We start from the raw sequence: 22,553 nt of genomic DNA, 5'->3' as shown, positions 1-22,553 counted from the left end.
AGTAATATTACTATTATACACCTCACTAATTAATAATTTTAAAAATAAAAACTATTTAAATAATAAACTATACACACACAACGCGCGTGCGCATATGATCCTAGTTGACAACGGCCTCTTAAAGGTTTTGGACTCGACTTCAATTGGGTATAATCTAACCAAGGCCTATTGGTATTTGTTATTAACTTAAAATTTAAATTTTAGCGAAGGCCCATTGCTATCTTGCCAACTTCGAAACTTTCATGGTAGCCGTGACAAAAACAAGGCCACTCAGTTTTTATTTCGAGTGAGTCTCACGTTAGACCGTCTCACGGATCTTAAGCTGTGAGACGGATAAATCCTACCCATATTCACAATAAAAAGTAATATTCTTATCATAAAAAGTAATACTTTTTTATGGATGATCCAAATAAGAAATTCGTCTTACAAATACGACCCGTGAGACCGTCTCACACAAGTTTTTGCCTATTATTTTTATGATGTTTCTATTTATTATTTTTATTCATTAATGATTTTTTAAAAAATCTCTCACATTTTATGACGCATAATCATTTATTTTACATGTAAATTAATTATAGAAACGTTTGTTGTTGAAGTAATTAAAAATAATACCAATGACGGAAATTGCATAATTTATATTTTATACTACAACATTGGCAAATTGTCATCCGTCGAAGGCTTTTTATTGATAAAATCGATAAGATTATTATATGAAAATTTACGCAAATTATTAGTTGAAATCACGAAGGCCTGCTTTTATTCTTTTCCAATAATATCTCCAAAATTATATAAGCGCATGATGAAAATTATACGCCCTATTATGAGTTCAAGATAAGCGGCTATGGTCGTGTTTGTAGAACATGTGAGTCAATATATGTTCGGACGAGTATGTTGGATATGGTTGTTTAATGCAATTTATTTAACTGATATGATTTGTAAATTATTGTGTTAGTCATATAATTTACCCAATATCTATCGACGATAATGACTATGAGTTCTAACATCATAAAAATTAAAATTATACAAGTATCCAACAATTTTGTCAGGAAAAATAAATTTTTGAAGATACAATCCAAATGTAATATTTTTGTTATTATATACTATATTGCATAATATATTATTATTATTATTATTATTATTATTAAATATAAGTTGAGCTTTGTGGACAGGGATGTCAACGGGTCAGGGTTGAAGTAGGTTTGACCAAGCTGAGACCCGTCAACCTTCTTTCAGACTCGCTTCGTCTCGCCACGCGAACCCGACAGGTCCAATTCGTGTTGGATCTGTTAGACTCGTCAAAAAATATAATTTTATATATTTATTCAATAAAAAATTTTAAAATCGACAATTCATTAAATTTATTAATCACGAGTTTAATACACTACCCGATCCATTAACATCACTATTTGTGGATGATGCTTCATGGACCACAGAAGATTACGCGCTGCGTGATGAAAAGGTGAGGCTACAATCTCCTCGAGCAATCGCCCAGAAAGAATGCAGCTTCTTCATTCTCCGCCTTCATCTACTCTGCCATTTAACCGCTCAGCAAGTATGCTGCTTTCTTTGCTGTACACGTTAATGGAAACCAATTTATGTTCTCTGCAACTAACTTCCTTCTTGTGTTCATGCAGGACCGGTGATTGTGGCGGGAAAATCTTTTACTGAACCCATTAATATAGCTTCGTTTTCACCTCAAAGGAATTTAAGAACGTCATGGGTTCCTAAAGCTGCTCAAATTCAAGGTTAATTTGTCATTCCGCTGGTGAATGTATCGATTGTGCTCACCCTTCTGTACGTTGCTTGCGGTTTAAGTGAATTCCGGCTTAAGTTTATCCAATTGAAACTGTTTTTTCGTCATTGATTTTTTTTTTTCACTGGATTTAAGTTTGTTTGTGATTGACTTAGTAAAGACATTCGGAAGTTGTCGGATGCCCATGTCAAAATCTCGAACTTTTTAAACCGCTGTATATGTTGCAGAGATAGGCAGGACTTGCGGACATAGTCGCTGTAAGAGTGGAAATTCGATTCGGGGTGTTAAAAATTCACGTGTAGAACCAATTTGCAAATACCGATTTCATGCTTCAGATCTTTGTATTCTGACAAAAATCTGGCACCTTGGCTTTGTCATTTTCGGCCGCCTTTTGATCTGTGTTCCGATGGCTGCTGTGAAATTCTAGAATTTAGAGTTACTAGAAGGAGAGATAATATGTCAGCTTTGATGTTTATGATAATAAATAATGCTCTTGGCCTGGAGGGGAATGAGACTGGAAGATGGTAAACAATGAGGAAAGGTTGCAAACTAAATCGTTTAGAAGATAGCCGGAGAAATTTGCAGGGATTATTGTAAGGCTACTTTGTTTAATAAGAAATAAAATGATTGCATTAGGTTACAATAGATGACTATTGTTGTCATTTTTTATTATCAAATGCTCTTTAATTAGCCTCTGTCCCTAATTTGTTTTCGAATACTACTTTCCAAGTTACACCTGCAATGGATTTTCATCATGGACACTACACAAAGCCAAGTTTTTTCAGTTGAACTTGAACATGTTCACATGCAATCCTAGGTGAACAAGATTGTAAACATCTATTTTTTAGATGATACAATTGCATTTGAAAAAGGGCAAAAATCTCTCGCATCTAGTTCTTTAACTTACTTTTGTATGTCTTTTTTAATGTAATTTACAGTTTTTAAAGAGCTTAATATTATTGCTATGCTTTAGTTAGTAATATCAGCTAGTCTACTTGTACATTTTCTGGTTACCATGGCTTAAAGGCGATGTCATTACTTTCATTGGATTGCCTTTTTTTTCTTTTCCTGCTGTTTATCTTAGAACTGGCTTCTAGCATTACTTGACACTTTCTTAATTCAACTTAATCTAGTGAAATTTAAATGCAGCTGCTACTTCTGATGTAAGTTCTCAAGTTGCTGAGACTGACGTCCTAAAAGCCTTGTCCCAGATAATTGATCCGGATTTCGGAACTGACATAGTCTCTTGTGGATTTGTGAAAGACCTTAGTGTCAGCAAGGAATCTGGAGAGGTGTCTCAAGAAATTGGATCAATTAGTTTCTTAATTTATGCATGCAGTTCAATGTTCTCACACAACATTTACAATTGGATCGCAGGTCTCTTTTCGGTTAGAGCTCACAACGCCAGCATGTCCAGTAAAGGACATGGTAAATAAATCACAAGTCTTAGATTTGTTATGTCTATCAAGTTGCATAAACCTTTGTTCTTTGGGTAAATTTTCTCACCAACTACAGCATATTTCATTACTTAATTGATATAGAAAAGGCTGAAAAGGAGTTGTTATTTGATGGCCTAATATGAGCTATTTGGGTGAACAGTTTTATGCCATTTCTGGATGACAAATTCTTGCTTTCATTCTATCTGCATGGACCCTACCTATAAAGCCTCGTTGGTCCATCCTATGTGATCTTGGGATCTTCTAGACGATCTTCATCCTTAAAACTCACGGATTTCTTTTGAGATGATCTTCATCCATAGTAAATCATGAACCATTTAGCCATAGCTCTAAATTCTGATTGTACACTTGGTCTAGAACCACATTTTGCTCCACGCTTCACTAGGTGACAAGATTTCCTTCATAGAGGTATCATATCCTCCAGCAGCTTTTCTATCAATTATTGAGCAGAAGCCATTCATCTTGTCTTGAAGAGAATCTCTTTCCCTGGAGTTCCTTTCAAATAGTGTCTATCCAATGGACTAGCTTGCAAGTGGACATCTTTGGAATCATGCAGAATTGAGTTACTCTACTAATTGTATTAGCAACATATAACCTTGTGCGAGATAAATAGGTAAGCGTATATACCTTTACTTTTGACAATACTCTCTTCGGCATTCCCAAGCTTATGATTGAGATCCATTGGAAGATCGAAGGTTTGGATGCCATTTTCTAAATTTCCTTTGGAGCATCGTAATTTCCCTTTTTATGTTGTCATTTCCGTGTTATTGTTATTGTCATCCAATTACGCTAAATGACTTGTAACTCCTTTCAAACCTACATGCTTAATAAAGCGAATGTGGTCTTCTCGGCTTTGCCTATAGCCCAAGCCTATCAATGCTATTGCAAATCTCCCAATGAGGCACATGACCGCTTTAGAGTCCATATGGAACCTTTTTAGCTTTAACTCGTTATCTCTTGTTATGCTATTGTTGAAGCCTTAAAGAATTTTCATGCACATCTCTTCTTCAAGATCTCCATGAAAGGAAGTGTTCTTGGCATCATCATGTCTTTGTTCGCTGATGACGATCATCATCATTCGGTCATTGTCTATGTCACTCTTTCCTTGTTGTCATAAACTAATGTTGTTCTTCAATCCCCTCAAATCGTTTCTCTGTTATTGTCCACAATAGGTCAGTGATGAAGTGCCTACATTTTGTTATCATAACACTGAAAGAAAATTACAAATAGGTTGGAGAACTACAGTGTTCATCCATGATCGTGCAAAAGTGTGAGCCAGTCTTTTGGATGTTACATGATAGTGAAGTATTTTCTCAGTAAGATCGACGGAAATAGTTAGTATTCTGGGCCTTAGTTATATTCATGCACATTCATGTATTAAATCACTATCATTGTTTTGTTAATGTATAACCTTGACTTATCACTCTGCAATGTTCCCAAAAGGGAAAAGTGTGTCCCTTTACGGAGAGCTGCTGAGTATTGGTGATCCATGCAATTAAATTTAGTCTTCCTTCTGGTGCCATGAATTTAGATTTGCGCTCTCTTTGCATTAATTACATTTTTTCCTTCTTGCTTTTCTGCATTTTCAGTAACTTTATTTCTTTGATTGTTTTTCAACACTATCCATGGAGATTATTTCATGTGTGAGAATCATATGTAATTCTTAAAAACTTATCATTTTTCAGTTCGAACAGAAGGCTCATGAGGTGGTGGCAGCAATAATATGGGTAAAAAATGTTAAAGTAACTATGTCTGCCCAACCAGCACGACCTGTTTTTACTGGGCAACTTCCAGAAGGTTTACGAACAATATCAAATGTAGTGGCTGTTTCAAGTTGCAAGGTATCATTTTTTTGTCATTCAATTTTTTCTTTTTTTTGTTAATACAAATTATTTTGTTTTATACATTTTAATATGCATGAATTTGATCCCCCTTTTTTTTAGTGTCAAGTACGTTTATGATAGAAGGTTTGATAATCAATGTCTTATTTTGAAAGTCAAAATACAGCCATCTCCATGGGATTTAAGAAAGTTTGTTTGTGCGGTTGACCATAGAAAAAATATTGAAATTTACCCCCATGCACTAATTATTAATTATAACTGGGTTAATTTTATTCTGTATAAATTGACATCTTTTAAGCTTTAAACGAGTTTACGTTTGTGTTACTGTTACAAATCTAAAGGAACATGTAACATAAATTTATATCTCAGTAACTGTTAAAAATGACATTTATTCCTCGGAAGCCCACAGTGAATCTAACTTATCTGTATTTATTAATTTGAATCCATTTACATTTTCATCTAAATAAATTTATAGTTATTTCCTATTTAACTATAATTGCATGGAAAATAAATAATAAATTGAAATGGCATGACACGAAATGATTAAAATATATTTTCTCAATTAAATTATTGCTTAAAAGTTGCATGTAAAAATAAGAAAGACTAGAATTGTACTCCTTATCACTTTCTGTTCTTTCCCTTGTCATTTTCTTATGGTATTATTGGGAACTAGCTGAAATTATCTTTCTTTTAGTGAAGTACAAATCAATCTTGGTGCCCAGTATGATGTATCTGGCCATATTTTTTATGACTAAAATATCAACGGAATGAGGGAAAACTTATCAGAATACAGCCTTCTTTTATGCCAAGTATCATACCATATATTTTGGACAGGTGAAAGCCTCTATCATTGTCCCTTTTTCAAACCTGTAAAATTTGACACTTTGTGACTCACATGTCTTAGACCTTGAAATATTTAACACAGCTCTTCCAATTTCACTTTACCACTAATGTAGTTAGATTATTGAGCTTTCCTGCATTTGCATTCCTTCTTGCACTGTGTCATTCAATGTTCAAATTATTTTCGTTGAGAGCAGCTTACTGTTCTTAAATAAATGGACATTCCAACAATTGCAGGGAGGAGTTGGAAAGTCGACTGTAGCCGTAAATCTTGCATATACTTTAGCTGGTATGGGTGCAAGAGTTGGCATCTTCGATGCTGATGTATATGGTCCTAGCTTGCCAACAATGGTGTCCCCAGAAAATCGATTGCTTGAAATGGTAACTATTCATCCTTTTGCTCTGCAATTACTTTCTGCATTTTATTCTATAATAACTAATAAAGAATATCTTCTAGAACCCAGAGAAGAAAACCATCATCCCAACCGAATATATGGGTGTTAAACTTGTATCTTTTGGATTTGCTGGACAAGGCCGTGCAATAATGCGTGGCCCTATGGTTTCAGGGGTCATCGATCAACTACTAACTACCACCGAATGGTATTTTTTGTTACTCATTTGATAACAAACTCTGTTTTTGTCACAAAAGCTAATCGAATTTAGTTATGGTTCTGGATCTTACTTTTCCGATTGATGGAACACATTGTTTTTACATCCATACCTCTGCTTTTGTGTTTTCCTTATTCTGCTGAAAAATTGTATATAAGAGCTTCTAAAGTACTCTGTATAGCCCGTGAAAACCAGAAAAATGTTCTTCTGTTCAGTACATGTCTTACATAATTAATATTGTCTCACTCAGTGCTGATTTTTTATTCAGTGCTTTGACTTGGAGATGTTATCATCTTTATCAAAATAGATCCCATTTTTTTAATTTGATTTGACAATATGAATAACTTTGTCTTATCCGAGGTGTTGTGCTGGTACTGTGTAGGGGTGAACTTGACTACCTTGTCATAGACATGCCCCCTGGGACGGGTGATATTCAACTTACATTATGTCAGGTGATTCTCTGATGAACTGGTAGTTTATGTTTAAAGAAATTTACGTGTTACTTTTCTTTTCACGCGCTTCAAAGAATTACTGATATTGCAGTGTTTCTGAATTTAACTGTGGTACATTAAACTTTCAGGTTGTACCATTGACAGCCGCTGTTATCGTTACCACACCTCAGAAGCTTGCATTCATAGATGTCGCAAAAGGAGTACGCATGTTTTCTAAGCTAAAGGCATGGTTGTTAGATCTCTCATGAGTTTTCTATCTAACTTAATCTTGGACAAACTTGTCTAATTTTCTCAATGTGAAATTAGCATAAGAATTTGATTTTTTTTCAAATTTGTTCATGTCTCCTCTATTTTTCTTCCCTTATTTGATTTGTGGATTGTGTGTATAGGTACCATGCGTTGCGGTGGTTGAGAACATGTGTCACTTTGATGCTGATGGAAAACGTTACTATCCATTTGGCAGAGGTTCAGGTTCTCAGGTCTTCTACTATTTTATGTATTATATTTCTTCAATCCACTGTAATTGTTCGATATTTGAAGCTACAGTAGGAGCCTCTCATTCATAAATATTAGAATGCTTACAGGTTATGTTCGTATGTAGGTTGTCCAGCAGTTTGGAATTCCCCATTTATTCGAGCTCCCAATCAGACCAACTGTGAGTCTTCATTTCTAATCTTATGGTGTTGTATCTTGAAATAAATATGGGGAGATGGGATTGAAGCTAAATTTTACAAACCACAAGTTTCATTCAATTCGCACTTTGAAAAGAAAAGAAAAAAGACCGATTTTACTGAGTAAATAAATCTTACAGAGAATTTTAAATACAATCTGCTCAATCTATTTTAGTAACTTTTATGTTTGTAATGAAATTTCATAGCATACTCTGAAATTTGTGTTAGTTGTTGCCACTTCAATGGTCATGGAAAATCCTTTGTATGCAAGTACTTTACCTCACTTGATATTGTCCAAGGAATGTGAGAAAAGAGAAGAAATTTTTGTTTGTTCATAACAATAACCAACTGGAATAATTTTTGAATCCTCATAATTTTAGTTCGATTATTTTCTCCAATATTCGTAGTTTTACTAGGTGACATAAATTGATGATGTGGGAGCCAGAGATGGAATAAATGTGGAGAGTGTGAAAAATGAAAAACTCAAAAGTATGATTGCTTAAAAAAGTAACTTTTTTATGGTTGAAATTGTTCCTTATTACAATTTTTTTCCTTTTAAATTCAATCTTCTAATATATAAAACGTTAAATAACCAAATCCATTAGTAATCTTATGTGACCATGAACTGTATACTTGCAGAATTTAGTAAGATTGGGCGTATATGATGGTGTCGAGAACAAGATAATCAGATGTGTCTCTAGAAGAGATCACTGAGTTACATTTTGTTATTTTTATTATATTACATTATAACAAATAAAGAACTATCATCTGACTGCATTATTACCATCCAATATTATATCTGCTAATTACCTGGACATTAATTTTGTTAGTTGCCTGTTTTTGTATTTTCCTTTAATGATACACAGGGATTGATACACATGGATGTGTAAAAATGATCTAAATATATGATGCACATGTATCTTGAAATGTTATTTCTTGACAGCTGTCAGCTTCTGGAGATAGCGGAATACCTGAAGTTGTGGCTGATCCTCAAGGAGAAGTTGCGAAATCATTCCAGGAATTGGGTGTCTGTGTCGTGCAACAGTGCGCCAAAATTCGCCTACAAGGTATCTTGATATTCTTTCATGAACTATCTTAGGAGGATGTTCTTAGTTGAAGAAAATCATTTGATTCCTTTATTAAAGTAGTAGTATCAAGACTATGATTTTATTCGAAGTTCAATTGCATATCATATTGGTGGCCTTGTTGGAACCAGCTCAAAAAATGACGAGGAGTCTATGAGTTTCAGATTGTATAAAATTTCATAAAATATACCTTTTCTTAAATTTCATAATGTCCATAATCAGATTCCATCATTAAAACAATAGTTGATATTCTTTAAGCTCATTGTTTTACTGATCCAATGTTGTTGTTTGGTGAAGTTTCTACTGCAGTCACTTATGATAAATCTATGAAGGCAATACGAGTAAAGGTACCTGAATCAAATGAAGAATTCTTTTTGCACCCTGCAACTGTTAGGCGAAATGATCGATCCGCCTCAAGTGTGGTATGTTGAAGTATCTTCATATGTTTTAACATCTATGGAACAACTATTAAAAAGTTTTTGTGAATCGAATTGTCAAAGCTGTTAGCCTTCTGTTTAATGAGAAAAAATTTGCCACTCTTTAAATTTTCATTGATGATCCAAACAGGATGAATGGACCGGTGAGCAGAAACTGCGGTACTCCGATGTATCAGAGGACATCGAACCTGAAGAAATTCGGCCCATGGGGAATTATGCTGTATCCATAGCATGGCCTGATGGATTCAACCAGGTGTTGTATCCAAAACTTTATTGCGCTGCTGACTATTAATATTTGGATAACAAAAATGTTGACTGGAATGTCACGCAAAAGATGAGATCACCATAGCTTTATTATTGCTTAAAAAGATAATCGTATCGGAACTCAAGAGTTTTAAGCCGATTTCATCATTGACTAATCATGTCTCCTTCCATTCTTGTTAGTAAAACAGAAATATGTGCATTTGACAATTGCACAACCATGACCATAGATTTTGTTACGTGTGTTTTACCAATGGGTGGCAAAACCCACTCGAGAGTTGATAATTTTTTGTGAAGTATGGAGAATGCTATCACTTTAATGATTTAAAAATAGAGAGGAGAAAAAAATGTGTTCCACTTGAGTTCTTATGTTGTAGGTTCCTGACTCATTGTGTTTATATCTATGAGTGAATACACACTCAAGAGAGCGTATGGCTTAGTTTATCTAAAATATTTTCTAAGTTCTAGATAATTCAATTCGAATTTTAAGCTTCCGGGATGACTTCTTGATTTGATTTGATAAAATAACCTACATGAGCTATCGGGATGTTTTTAACCTGTCTTTATAGCTTGAATGCTGGAAAGTTAGAGTTATCGTAGCTCCTTTTGAATTTCACCGTTGCAATCAACTACAATCTTTAATACAACAGCATTTGGTCAAATCTTTTAACTTGTATCAAAACCAGGATAATATGTTCAATGCACGAGTTGTTATGAGAGATTACAGCTGTGGCACAACAACTGAAATGCAACACTTAGGTTATCATGTAAATTTGAGCCGAATCATCAGGATTTGGATATTGTACACTCCATGCATTTCATTGCCTGTTCATTATCTTATAAGATATTTGAATGCAATTACTCGAAATGAGTGAACCATAGCCATTTCGCATCGCTTATGGTTTCGTTCAACAGGAACCTGCATAAACATACTTACATTCGTCTGATGTTGACTGTTCTATTCCTTCCTTCGCAGATTGCTCCATATGATCAGCTGCAAATGATCGAACGTTTAGTCGACGTCCCTCAACTTCTCCCTCTGTAGGCTCATATTATTCAAGTACGTAATGTATTGATTTTTCTAATTTGAATATAATTTACAAAAATTTTGATAAATAATATCAGTGCGCATTCAAGATTAAGATTAAGATTAAGATTAAGAGATGTGATGGGATATAGAAATGTAAGGAGAAACGGCAATCAATTTAGATTATCACGTAAAAGATTTTGAAAGGAGAAGCGATTGAATCACAATTCCCCTGTATTTGAAATAATATTTTTTTGGCAAATGATTTTGAAAAGGTCATCAACATAATCAAATAAAAACCACAACTCCGAGCTAACATAGCGATGTAAACTTTAGAAGATGGTCAACTTCGAATAGTCAACCGAGAAAACCTGAAAGTCCCCGAAAATAAACGGGATGAACTAGGTCGTAATCCGGTTCAGTTCATATGATCGAAATATACTCGGGTTGAATTTTCCGACAGGAGCCATCGCCGGGTTTTTTTTTTCCGTTGGCAATCCAATGAAATTATCATTTACTTGTGATTTTTGGTGGTCGTGGACCTGTATTTGAGGATGAATGGCCTATCGGCTTCCCACTATAAAAAGAGCAATGAGCCCACATTGGAGAATTCAATCAATGTGTGGAACATGGCTGAATATACTTTATTTGATGCGTTACCAAATTATATTTAAGTGTCAAATTTTATTAATGTGTGATTGTAGAAATTGAATATAAATATCACACTTTTTTTTTTTTTTAAAAAAAAACCACCACTTGTCCCAAAGTTTTGTACGTATAACGTGAGCATTCACTCGATTCCACTACTACAAATTTATACAACAATCGAAAAAGCTCAATTGACCAAAATTATAGNAAAAAAAAAAAAAAAAAAAAAATTGTAGTGTCAAAATTAAGGTGATCGAATTAACGAGTTCACGAACTCAGTATCTCCACTAAAAAAAGTATACAAATAACATCTCATGATATAATAATATATATATACCCCAAATAATTCTTACTAATTAATTATAAAACCGCTCGAACAAATTTAGAATTTTAAAACTACAAATATTAAGTCCGACGGCATCAAAAAGTTCCAAATCAATTATGATTCGACAAGACAAATCCAATGTGTCTACTCTAATTAGCACAGATTCAATTTTATCCAATGTCCAAAACTATTAATTAAAGTTTTATGTGCATACATATATATATTATATTAGTAAAGAATCATTGTAATTGACGTTACGAATAATTTCTTTTTTTAAATATATATATATATATATACAAAACCAGGAAAAGTACGTAATGACAATTAAGAGATAACAACGATACAAAATCTATTCACAAAATCTTCCCAAAAAACTGGCGGCTAGCATCGAAGTAGCGCTGTCTATTTACAATATTATCTATGATAATTTTCACAATTATTTCCTTTAATTATATATATAATGCCTTGATTAATTGTGTATTGGAGGTCTTCTTCTTGCCTGAGAATAATCCATTCCAGCTATGTCCATAACGTCGGGATAAACTTCCTGTCTTAGTGACGATGCAGAATTAACTGATAATTTTTCTCCTTTTTTTCCTATTTTTTCTTTATTCAAATTGGAGCCTTCGGAGTTTGAGAGATCTTTATCTTCTTCAATATTCTTCACATTCTGTACATGTGAACCATGAAAGATTACTTTATTTATATATTGAAAATATATTTTTAATTGAATTGGATGGATAAGAGTGCTATAATGTACTTTGAATTCTCAAACATGGAATTGGAAAATTAATTATTTCATAAAATTATAAATCCTTTTTCTTACGTATTTAATTTTTTCATAAAATGTTTTTGTTATTAAAAAGGAAGTATAAGAATATCTTTTTCAACATTTAATTTAAGTATGTATATATATAACCAACCTTAGCTGTTTTGGTGGTGCTAGAGGTAAGGGACGCAGTTAATTTTCTACTTCTTCCTGCAAACAATTTAAATAAACCCATTATTATTTATTTTTAATAATAAGATTTCAGTACTTCTTACGAAATGGGACATCAAGTTAGATTTTCTTGATATACAATTCATTTTTTCACTAAATATAAAAAAAATTGTTACAACTCAAAGAAAAATTTAAACATCGCGAAAAATTGACGTGTCACATCTAACCAAAGATGCCTCTAAACAAGGCCAAAAAATATTGGATCCCACGAAGTTATATATTATCTCAGATTTTTTTTTTAAAAATTCATTGGCGTAACTCAAATTAATGGTGCTTAGGACTGTGAAACCTCGGACCATAGTAATCTTCATGAAATCTTGGTAGCCAATGATGATGTTTCTCTGAGAGATTAGTGGTCAATAATTTTCTTTTCTTTGTACCTGAAAATTTCTTGATTTGGTGAAAAATTGTCATCCCTTCATCATCTTCAACACCATAACTATTTCTTTTTAGTGAAACAATTTTTCGCTGCATAAAAAAAGATAATAATTACCAACATATCATTAATTAAGAATACAAAAGATTAAGCAAATTGATCAATTCCCTAAATCAAATCAAAACGCGCAAAATTTGAACATTCAATTTTCAAAAAAAGTTACGAATATTTTTCAAGAAAAAACCAAGTACACTACTTACATGGATATCATACTTCTGACCAGCTAGAGATCCTCTTCTGAAGCTCATACCTTCATGAATTTTTAACAAAGAATATGCATAACCATAGTAAAATAAATATAAGTTATAAAAATAAAGGGTGTGGTGAAGTGAAATTTTTGAAATGAAAATACCTTGAGCTTCATGGATTATAAATGATGAAAGCAAGAGAGATATGATGAGGCAAGACTTCATAATTATGAGAATTAAGTGCTTCTTTTATGAGTGAAGAACAATATTTTGGGGACAAAATTAAAAGAAGACAGATTTTGAACTCTTCCTTTATTCTGAATAGGGATAGAATATGAGATCTTCTATGAGTTTCTTGCACCTCTTTAAACTATTTAAATGCTGTGTCTGTGCTCTGTGCAATAAAGCAAGTCAATACATGATGGTCTTCTGGCATATGGAAGGCCAGACTTATATATCCATTTATGTTGTGAGATTAATACTTAATTGTATAATAATCATATAAAATTTGAAATTAAACATAAAATTAAGAATTAAGTTGTATATGAGACATGGAACATGTATAAAAAAAACTGCAATAAGACTTAGGGTCCCATGTTACCTCGGGAACATGGCAGGAAATTAATTATTTAATTAATTAATTGCATAAGGGTTTTGTATTATTTAGTTTTCCTTTTTGTCTATTAGGAAAAGTGGTTATAAAATAATGGGTTCGGGATTGCTGAGGAAGAAGTAATTGATTAAACACTTGATGGAGCTTTTCAAGTCCTTGTTTGTAGGGGAACAAAACAGAAGTCGTGTCTTCAGAGAATGAGTGTTTCCATTTTCTTGAAATTGATAATATTCAAGAATTGTATTCCAAACCAGACAACTTGTTGGAAGTGAAAAGAATTTGTGGAAAGGTGTTTTCACTTTAATTTAATTTTNATATATATGGAGTTTAAAACGTTTAAGTTTATCGAGTACCAAAAGTGTCTGCCATTCCATATTGTCGCTAATAATGCTATCTGTAAAACAAAACCAGTTGGATCTTTTGAACATTGGTTAAATAAATAAATAAATAAACCACAACTTATTTATAAATATAATAAAAATAATTGCATATATGTCGCCACAGCATGTAAAAAAAATATCGAGTTAATTAGTAATTATGTGGTTATTTTGCGAACGAGAGGGTGACAGATATTAATGTAGTTCAGAAAACTTACTTTAAAAGAAGTGTTGGAATTCGGAATTTTTTTCATTAGAAAACTTCTCGTATTTATTTTTCAATAAATATGATGTATTTAACATATGATTAATAAAAATAATTAAACATATGCGACATTTAATTATTATATAACAATGGACTTAAACTGATGCGTTGACTTGAAGTTTATAAATAGTTTGTCCCATGACTATTGTTTAATTAAGTGTCAGAATAGTCCATTCTTTGGACATATAAATACTCCTTCTATTGAATTATTATTTATTACTGTNTTTTGGGGACTAAATATTAAATAATAAACGTGAATTTTTGTGGCAGCTGGGAGAAGCAAATGAGGCAGATGAATGATTGAGTGGAAGTAATGCTACAGTGGGAGGGGACACCGTTGTTAATGCGACGGTAACAGCCGGGTGATCCACCGGAGACATCGCCGATGACCTGGAAGATACACGTTGGCGTCCACGTCTGGGTCCTACAAATACGACGTGGAGGAATGGCCACGTCGACACCGACGGCTCTCGTGTCATGTCTGTCCTTTGAGCAACAAAAAAACATTGTGTGAATAGAGAAAATTAGTGTTGTGGGTCCCATCTGGAGTTGTCTGCATATATATATTTCTTGTTTTTGAAAATTTTGTTGTGCTTGGATGGATTATTTTATCTTAATCAAAGGATTTAATTTGAGAAATAATTTAAAACTTGAGTTTGAATGACTCTGATATTGTGTATATTTTTTTTAGTTGGGAGGGATATTTATTACAATCTAATTTCGAATACAAAATCTCGTCTCAAATTTTGAAATTTCACGCCAAATTTCCTACATATCATCAAATGTTGTCGGAACATTTTGAATCTAACATAACTTCCATTAATTTTCGTAAAATAAAAAAGGGATGGATTTGAAATATACATAATAAAAATTCATCAACAATTAAATAGATCTGAAAAAAAGTGATTTGAAATTTCAAATCCGTCGATTCAAATTTATTGAAGAAATTTAGTGGTATTTGAAATAATGATTTAAAATCATTTGATTGTTTAGATAAATATAAACTAGGGCAATTTTAAATCTACGGTTTTGTTAATTCAAAGGTAATGGAAAAATTATTGCAAGTTTTTTTTAATTTTCGAATACGTCTATTTTATCAAACAAATCAAAACATGATTAAATTCTCTTAAATTTTTTTTTAAAAAAAGATAATAAGTAAAATTCATTCTTCAGATTGTCATACAGACTGATAAGCACCACAGAGTAGGATCATTTATGAGGAGTACCAAACTCCCTGAATTATTGATTTTATTTTTCAAGCATATCATATCTGCACATTCAATAAATTATTGATCAAATTCATTTATTGCAAACTTCCTCCATTCCCAATGTTACATCAAAATTTTGTTTTTCAAAAATAATATTTTAGTTTTACTTTATTCAAGTAAAATATATATATATTAAAAGATAAAAAAAAATAAACCATATGTGTCTTATAAGAAATTAGTCGGAGATAAATTTATTATAATTAGATTTCGAGTCCAAAATCTTATTTTAAATTTGAGATATTGATACTAAAAAAGCTATAAACTATCGACATTCGACAGAAATAAATAATTGAACTGGCAAACAAAAAGTTTGAAAATGACTAGAGGGGTATGCATGGTACTATCAAGCTAAGGTTGATCGAACATGATATACAATTTGGTATCCTTTTTAATTACTCGACGAGTATGAAACATTCAATTCATGTAAAATAAAAATGATAAATATTGGATCACCATGAGTTTATGATTTTAAACTCACTTAATCCAATGTTTGGTACGATTTTTAATTAACCAACTCAAACTCTCCTATGAATGATTAGGTCATATTAGGTGTGATTAAATAATACATCCTTCCCTCTTAGGATTATTTATCATTCCTCTATCTCTATCTTCTTTCCAATTTTACCATTTCTCTTTCACCAACATTGGACCACCTCCGTCGCGGGTCCGCCGCCAAGCCACTGCCGACCGCCTCCCTCCGCCGGTTGCCGACCGTCGGACTACCTCCGTTGCCGGGCCGCCGCCGATTTCCGCTGGCCGTCGGACCACCTCCCATCACCAACCGCCGCGGGAAGCCTCTCGCCGCGGGTCGTCGGACCACCTCAGTCGTCGGGCCACCTCAGTCGTCGGGCATCGCCTGAATAAAGAAGATAAAATAAAGAAAAGGACAATTTTGTCATTTCATCATAAAATTCAAAATTATCTCATACTTAAAAATCATAACAAACATAATACTACGTGAAATATATATGTTTCATATTTGACTTACCTAGGGATGTTTGATAATTGTCATCAAGTTCATCTCGTTTGTCACTTGTAATAATTCTCTTATATTATATTTTTTGAACAATAGTTGAATTGGTTGCATTTAGGGATATAAATTTTAAATATATAGATTTCGATTATAGTTTTAGTGTTAACAATGAAATAATAGAACATATTTTAAATTCGTTTGATCTTATTTATTTACACATTAATTACACAAAGTAGAATAGATTTCAAACGACATCGATATCAGTTGAATTTTAAATCCATCATAATTGAAATAATATTTAATCATATAAGAAGCGAATTTAAAATTCATGATCTTGATTATTTAAAATAACGAAAATATATTGACAAAAATTATTATAATTTTGTTATAAAATTATTTAAGGTTAGACTTCATAACATTTAATTTGGGATGGACAAAATATATAAATATAAGATGTTTGCGGTCGATATTATTATTGGATAGTCGACTCGAATTAACTTAGCAGAAGTTGCTAAATCATGCATTGAATGGTCAAAGGATGGGGCATATTTACGATTTAACCCGTGTTATCTTTTCCAATTTCCAGTGTATCACACTCATAAAATTTTATGTTGGGTTACAAAATAAAAATATATTTTTTCATCTATTCAAGAATAACAACCAAAACAACGATCTTATAACTTTGTATATTTTGTGTTCCGATTCGAATTTGAGTTTTAATCTTATAAAACTGTTGTTCTTTGTCAGATGCTTACATGAAGACGTAACATTGAAAATGTCGAGGTGTTCTTAAAAAAAAGGACAAACGCAAAAAAGAAGACCAACTAATATGATATATGAGCATAAAACAAACAAACTTAGATAATCATTTGGTCATGTAAATTGAGTTTTTTTTTTTTGGCATTTAATTTTTTGTTGCAAACCAAAGCCCAAATTTGAATTTTTACGATATCAAAACACAAAAAATATCTCCATGTAGTTATCTATTACTATATCAAGTCTATTTTAAGCGAAAACTTCATACGAATTAGTTCAGTAGAAAGTTATAATATTCGACAATAATGTTATTAATATCAATATAAAATATTTTTCCCCTGAAGTTTTATGAGCATCTTTTATTTTTCGAAAATATTTAAAAACAAAAAGTAGCAAAAAAATTTTTTTTAAAAAATAATTACCTTATATTTTTATGAACGGATGATTTTATGTTTCTGCTTACACCCACCAATACTCGTGCATCAAAATGAAATCATATCCAATACATATGACAATATTAGTGGTCCTAAAACAGATTTATCATCTCATAATAACATGTCACAATAAAATCAAATCTGATATCATTTATTATATATAATGTAAGAACCCAATCAATCGATATTTGTACTTGTTGTTTATTTCATGAATAGTATGATATGTACTGCTTATCGACGAGCCATCAAATTGTTGTGTTTATTGTTTATCAACAACCAAGAATGAAGAGTAACTTGTGAATCTATTTCACCAGCAGAGATCAAAGAAAAACCATTCACTGTAAACTAATTTCTACGTAGAACTTATGGCGATCATAACAATAATGCCACATCCCATTAAAATATATTTTGTGGATTCATAATTCACAAACACAAAACCTCGAATTATGAGGCATAAATTAAAAATACTCTAATGGGGCGGGGTGAAATAAAGGCTTAAGCATCTATGAATAAAACTACAATATCCAATCCATTGTATTGCTCTAAATTCACACTGCAAGGAAGAATTACGAGGCATAATCTTTATAATTTTATGGCTAAGATAAATGATTTGTGCTTCGTGTAGAGATCTAGAATCAAGAACTTCTCTTGAAGAACATTCGGCAAAAAACTAAAAAAATGAAGCACCTGTCTAAAAGGTCTTAAGAAAGGAGGAGTTGATGAACTGAGTACTTCCAACAAATACACCACCACTCCGCAAAACTAGATTTATTTCAGCTACCTGACATAAATCCAACAAAATACGGGAACAATTAACAAAAATTTAAACATTTCGATCAAATTTAAGCACATATTATCAAATATTTTCACCGGGAAAAGAAATACATTCGGATAAGTATATAAGAGAAGAAAGAAAAAGACATAGGTAATGTGTAGCATGGACCCAATCTAAGAGGGAAATATATATATACCATTTGACTTGTTCTCTTTCCTCTTCAAAATATCAAGATTATATTGTTTTTTGTATATTTTTTCATTTATATGCATGAATTTATTATATCATAGTTTTAGGATTGCTGGTATGAACCAAAACATAGCAGGGACTCAAACAAACGAACAAGAAAACTTACTGCATTGGAAGGAGATGGCCAGCAATGCAAGGCTGCACCAGCACGAACAGGGTCAATGGAACCAGATGGAAAGGGAAGCCTGGAAATGTCAGCTCTCACAAGGGCAAGATTGCTGAAAATTATAGAACCAAAAATAACTAATGCATTCTACTTTCTTTTGCACAAATGAAATATCCATATAAGAAAGAAAACTCACGAGCTCAAGATAGAAATGTCATCTTTTATGAAATCATAACATTGGCGAAGCATATTTTCTGAAAAATCAAGAGCAATAACTTTTGAATAGGCCCCTGATTTGGCAAATTTCCTGGAAAACAAACCACTTCCGCAGCTAACGTCTATGAGGAGACCACCTTCTGCTGGTTTAAAATAATCTTGTGCCATCTTGAACTGCAGAGGATTTCACAGAGATGTTATAAAGATCCAAGAATGAAAGATTTGAGATGTAATTGTGTTAAAAGTTCACAAAGTCAGCTAGGGAGACATGCCATTTCAATTGTGTTAAAAGTTCAAAAAATCAGCTAGGGAGACATGCCATTTCAAGCCTGAGAAATAAATTACACACCGCGTTTGCATGACAATTGAAGTTGGAAAACCAAACTCTGACGGTCAGCTAATTGACTTTTATCAAGACAACTCAGAAATGAACAGGTAAGGCCAAAGGCAAATAGTAGAATACCAAACATTTATCCCTATGAAATGTTTTCACAGAAGACACCAACTTAGCTATTACTTCATGTATAATCATTTGAAAAATAACATAGTACGCAAATGTGGCAATTGTTTGAAACTAAACCATTCTCATTTAGATACAAGTTGGTCCTTTTAGCATTAAACTAGTTGTTAGAATGAGGCGCAGTCAAGCATTTACGTTAAAAATAAGATTTAGTTTGAGGCGCAGTCGAATAGTTACGTTAAAAATCAGTAAATTGAAAAGTTAATTACCTTTTTAGATTTACATACTTCAGTCACACTTTCTAAATAGTTTAGCGCACACACTACAAAGAACAGATGCATGCAAGTATCCACTGCTATAAAATTTATGCACACTTATCGATACAGTCAATGAATATAATTTATAAATTCATGTACTGATTAAATCACGAACTATTCCACCTTCTTTTTCTTTACTTCTTTTCCTCTCATCTGGTAGCAAAACAAATTATCGAGTTTGTCTAAACATTTCTTGACCTTATTGAGCTTGAAAACTATATTGTACCCTTGCAAGTAAGAGGAACAAAACTTTACCTCTTCTTCAGGACCAGGAAAACCACTAGTGTTGAAGTTTTGGCGCCAGCCGCTCTCATATACAAAAGAAACAAAAGGACTCCTGGCAAAAGAAAGCTTTGAAGTTAAACTCAAGTAATTACACCAGTTCCAAAATCTAAAGAACCTGATATACAAAGATTTTTTTTCCTTCATAAAAATAAGTTTTCGATTCATACAAGAACTGGGAGCCATTCTAGAGAAGATTATCATGAAATAGAAAAACGTGCATTGCTCGTTCTCATACATTCCAGGGAAAGTCCACTAACACTCTCACAATGACTTCCCTTCCCAGAAGTAAATAAATAAAGCAGCTGGAAAGTGTAGCAACTTTACCAACTATCAACAAACAGAAAATCTAGTACACAACACATAAAGAGACAAACAGACCCCTTAAACCTAAGATTGTGCATTTGTCAAAAGTCTAAACATCTATTAATTGTGGCTTTGGGACAAAAAACAACCAATATGACCTACATGATATGCATAAGGGTGTACCATATTATAAATATTTTTGGCTGCGCAAGAAAGAGAGGTAGAAAGATATGCTTCAAAAATAATCGAGCATCAATTAAATAGAGAAATCCAGGTTATCAGTCTCTGTTTGAATGTTCCAGACGCAAATATGGTTTTATATCACAAAACAGTAAATAGTAATCATATATCAACCATTTGTCAAGAGAGTTGCAAAACTTTTACTTCATTTAAGACAACGGAACTCCACTGATTTCGGACTACAACCATTATCAATTTTCTTCGTAAAAAGGTTCAATACACCACAATTTGTTTATGTCAGATGGAATGCTGAGAACACAAGATTCACAAGAATTTAAAAGATTTTCAACCAGTACGACTTATGCTAAAGGTTAAAAACAATATGAAGCAGATAATTTCAAATTACAGAAATTTTACAAGTGGCAATGTGTCATTAGCAGTTACAGTAAGATCAAGATAAATGTTTTACATACTTCAAATTTACTATCTGAAGAGTTCTGTTCTGCTGGTTTTGACTCAGTGTATTCTTTTGCCCATCAGTTACAGTAAGATCAAGATAAAGGCTTTTGCTAGAATATGATTTCTTGCACGTCTTACACTTAAAACCAGATCTGTAGATTGCTGGCCTGCCAACATTTCATATTTGAATCTAAATTCTGCTTAAAGATCCCTTACTAGAGAGCATCATGTATTTCACAAAATCAAACTTTAAGTTAAAACCTGAAGGCCCTTTCCTTATTAGTGGTTCATAGCAAATGGGGCATGCAAACAAGTCAAAAATTGAAGAGACTTCACTTTCTACGGTGGATTCCTGGTAAGAACAGAGTCCCCCAAAAGGAAAACAATTCTAAGTGCTCACTAAGGCGTTTCGAGTTTAAATGCCCAAACAAGGATTGCACAAACATAAGAAAACACTTCATTCTTCCCTCAGGCAAGCGTGTGGTTGTGAATTTTAATAAGAGTTGGAGGATTTTAGCATACATTGCATGATACTATCCTACAAGCCATTTAACTCGGATTTGCACATAAAAGATTCAGGCAATAAGTCACCAAAAAATTTGTTTCAAAAATTAAGTAAAAGCTAATTTTTTCATACATCTGCGCTGATCAACAAAATGAAGTGAGAATATCAGGGAAGCAAGCTCTTGAATCCAAAAAAAGTGTAACATTTCTCAAATCTTTGATTCATAGCCCTCGAATTTTAACATGATCCAATTCCCCAGCTCAAAAGTCTCAAAAGAATTGCAGAATAGTGACATCTAAGCCTATGCTTTCATCGATTCAATCAAAGTGTTCACGGTACTTCAAGAATCTGAGATACTAAACAATGGTCGTCTAAATAATTACAATTATGAGTCAAAAGGAAGATGGCAATCTCAAATTGAATAATACTTGTCATTAAAATTTCTACCACCGATCACAATTTGTGTCATATAAACTAAATATACACACCTCAATTTGAACAAACACGATATATTATCCATTTCAAGGGAGTAAAATGTGAAGAGAATTACTGGGTCTAAAGCAACAGCAAAGGTAGCTCGAATTCTTGAAGAGGAAAATCGCGGCCAGGGACATAACCGGAGATTATGACAAGGACAAGAGTGTTTTGGAAAAAAGGCAAGATCTTGGTGGAAGAGAAGTGACTTTTGAGCAGTAATTTCCATTGATGATGGTGATTATGGATTCTCTCTCTTCTTCTGATCGATGCTTCTTTTGTGGGAACGATATACATACAAACACAAGCCTATATATATAGGGGTTTTCACCAGAGTGAGGAGAAGCGGAGAATATTTCTGGTAGTTTTCTTTCATTTTTTTGAGTGAATTGTGCGGCCGAGATGCAGGGATTTTGAAATTCTGGTAATATCTTTGTTGAGCTCTGTGTATAAATTTTCATCTGGTTAATGGGGAAAAAAATGCTTGGCTAGCTTCCTATATACTTAG

At 32.7% G+C, this 22,553-nt stretch overlaps 3 protein-coding genes across 6 annotated transcripts; 1 reads left to right on the top strand and 2 right to left on the bottom strand.

Moving 5' to 3' along the window:
- Positions 1–1,405: 1,405 nt before the first annotated feature.
- On the top strand, positions 1,406–10,548 carry LOC140968123 (fe-S cluster assembly factor HCF101, chloroplastic). Of its 3 annotated transcripts, none has more exons than XM_073428976.1 (15): positions 1,406–1,552; positions 1,635–1,745; positions 2,903–3,045; positions 3,131–3,181; positions 4,896–5,051; positions 6,129–6,272; positions 6,349–6,491; positions 6,883–6,952; positions 7,081–7,152; positions 7,342–7,431; positions 7,554–7,607; positions 8,567–8,690; positions 9,006–9,130; positions 9,276–9,398; positions 10,383–10,548. In XM_073428976.1, exons 1-15 carry the CDS (start codon positions 1,498–1,500, stop codon positions 10,449–10,451), a joined length of 1,530 nt encoding a protein of 509 aa, XP_073285077.1. In that variant the 5' UTR covers positions 1,406–1,497; the 3' UTR covers positions 10,452–10,548. The 3 variants fall into 3 exon arrangements, with proteins under 3 accessions (XP_073285077.1, XP_073285076.1, XP_073285078.1); XM_073428975.1 differs by having other exon boundaries at positions 7,081–7,176; XM_073428977.1 differs by lacking the exon at positions 1,406–1,552 and having other exon boundaries at positions 1,646–1,794; positions 7,081–7,176.
- A 1,156-nt stretch (positions 10,549–11,704) lies between these two features.
- On the bottom strand, positions 11,705–13,465 carry LOC140968142 (uncharacterized). The gene is made up of 5 exons (XM_073429003.1): positions 13,195–13,465; positions 13,043–13,092; positions 12,787–12,874; positions 12,330–12,385; positions 11,705–12,076 (listed from the first exon to the last, which is right to left on the bottom strand). The coding sequence occupies exons 1-5, from the start codon at positions 13,253–13,255 to the stop codon at positions 11,876–11,878; spliced, it is 456 nt and encodes a 151-aa protein (XP_073285104.1). The 5' UTR covers positions 13,256–13,465; the 3' UTR covers positions 11,705–11,875.
- A 4,684-nt stretch (positions 13,466–18,149) lies between these two features.
- Positions 18,150–22,520, bottom strand: LOC140968164 (uncharacterized methyltransferase At2g41040, chloroplastic-like). Of its 2 annotated transcripts, none has more exons than XM_073429030.1 (5): positions 22,122–22,520; positions 20,095–20,148; positions 19,043–19,236; positions 18,847–18,958; positions 18,150–18,497 (listed from the first exon to the last, which is right to left on the bottom strand). In XM_073429030.1, exons 1-5 carry the CDS (start codon positions 22,272–22,274, stop codon positions 18,408–18,410), a joined length of 603 nt encoding a protein of 200 aa, XP_073285131.1. In that variant the 5' UTR covers positions 22,275–22,520; the 3' UTR covers positions 18,150–18,407. The 2 variants fall into 2 exon arrangements, with proteins under 2 accessions (XP_073285131.1, XP_073285130.1); XM_073429029.1 differs by having other exon boundaries at positions 18,151–18,497; positions 20,095–20,176; positions 22,060–22,520.
- Positions 22,521–22,553: the final 33 nt, after the last annotated feature.

The sequence above is a fragment of the Primulina huaijiensis genome, unplaced genomic scaffold (assembly GCF_012295235.1).
Source record: "Primulina huaijiensis isolate GDHJ02 unplaced genomic scaffold, ASM1229523v2 scaffold3245, whole genome shotgun sequence".
In the NCBI taxonomy this organism is placed as follows: domain Eukaryota; kingdom Viridiplantae; phylum Streptophyta; class Magnoliopsida; order Lamiales; family Gesneriaceae; genus Primulina; species Primulina huaijiensis.
This window is presented reverse-complemented; position numbering and strand designations above follow the sequence as displayed.

Bases quoted from the DNA above. Each gene is read 5' to 3' on its own strand.
- LOC140968142 (XM_073429003.1), bottom strand. From the start codon at position 13,255: ATGAAGTCTTGCCTCATCATATCTCTCTTGCTTTCATCATTTATAATC. The intron at 13,093-13,194 runs GTATTTTCATTT...AAATTCATGAAG, and splicing joins TATAATCCATGAAGCTCAAG to GTATGAGCTTCAGAAGAGGA. The intron at 12,875-13,042 runs GTAAGTAGTGTA...TTTTTTATGCAG, and splicing joins GTCAGAAGTATGATATCCAT to CGAAAAATTGTTTCACTAAA.
- LOC140968123 (XM_073428975.1), top strand. From the start codon at position 1,498: ATGCAGCTTCTTCATTCTCCGCCTTCATCTACTCTGCCATTTAACCGC. The intron at 7,432-7,553 runs GTCTTCTACTAT...GTTCGTATGTAG, and splicing joins GCAGAGGTTCAGGTTCTCAG to GTTGTCCAGCAGTTTGGAAT. The intron at 9,399-10,382 runs GTGTTGTATCCA...CTTCCTTCGCAG, and splicing joins GGCCTGATGGATTCAACCAG to ATTGCTCCATATGATCAGCT.
- LOC140968164 (XM_073429029.1), bottom strand. From the start codon at position 22,274: ATGGAAATTACTGCTCAAAAGTCACTTCTCTTCCACCAAGATCTTGCC. The intron at 20,177-22,059 runs GTGTGTATATTT...TTCTTTTGCCAG, and splicing joins TCGTGTTTGTTCAAATTGAG to GAGTCCTTTTGTTTCTTTTG. The intron at 18,959-19,042 runs GTGAGTTTTCTT...TATAATTTTCAG, and splicing joins GACATTTCTATCTTGAGCTC to CAATCTTGCCCTTGTGAGAG.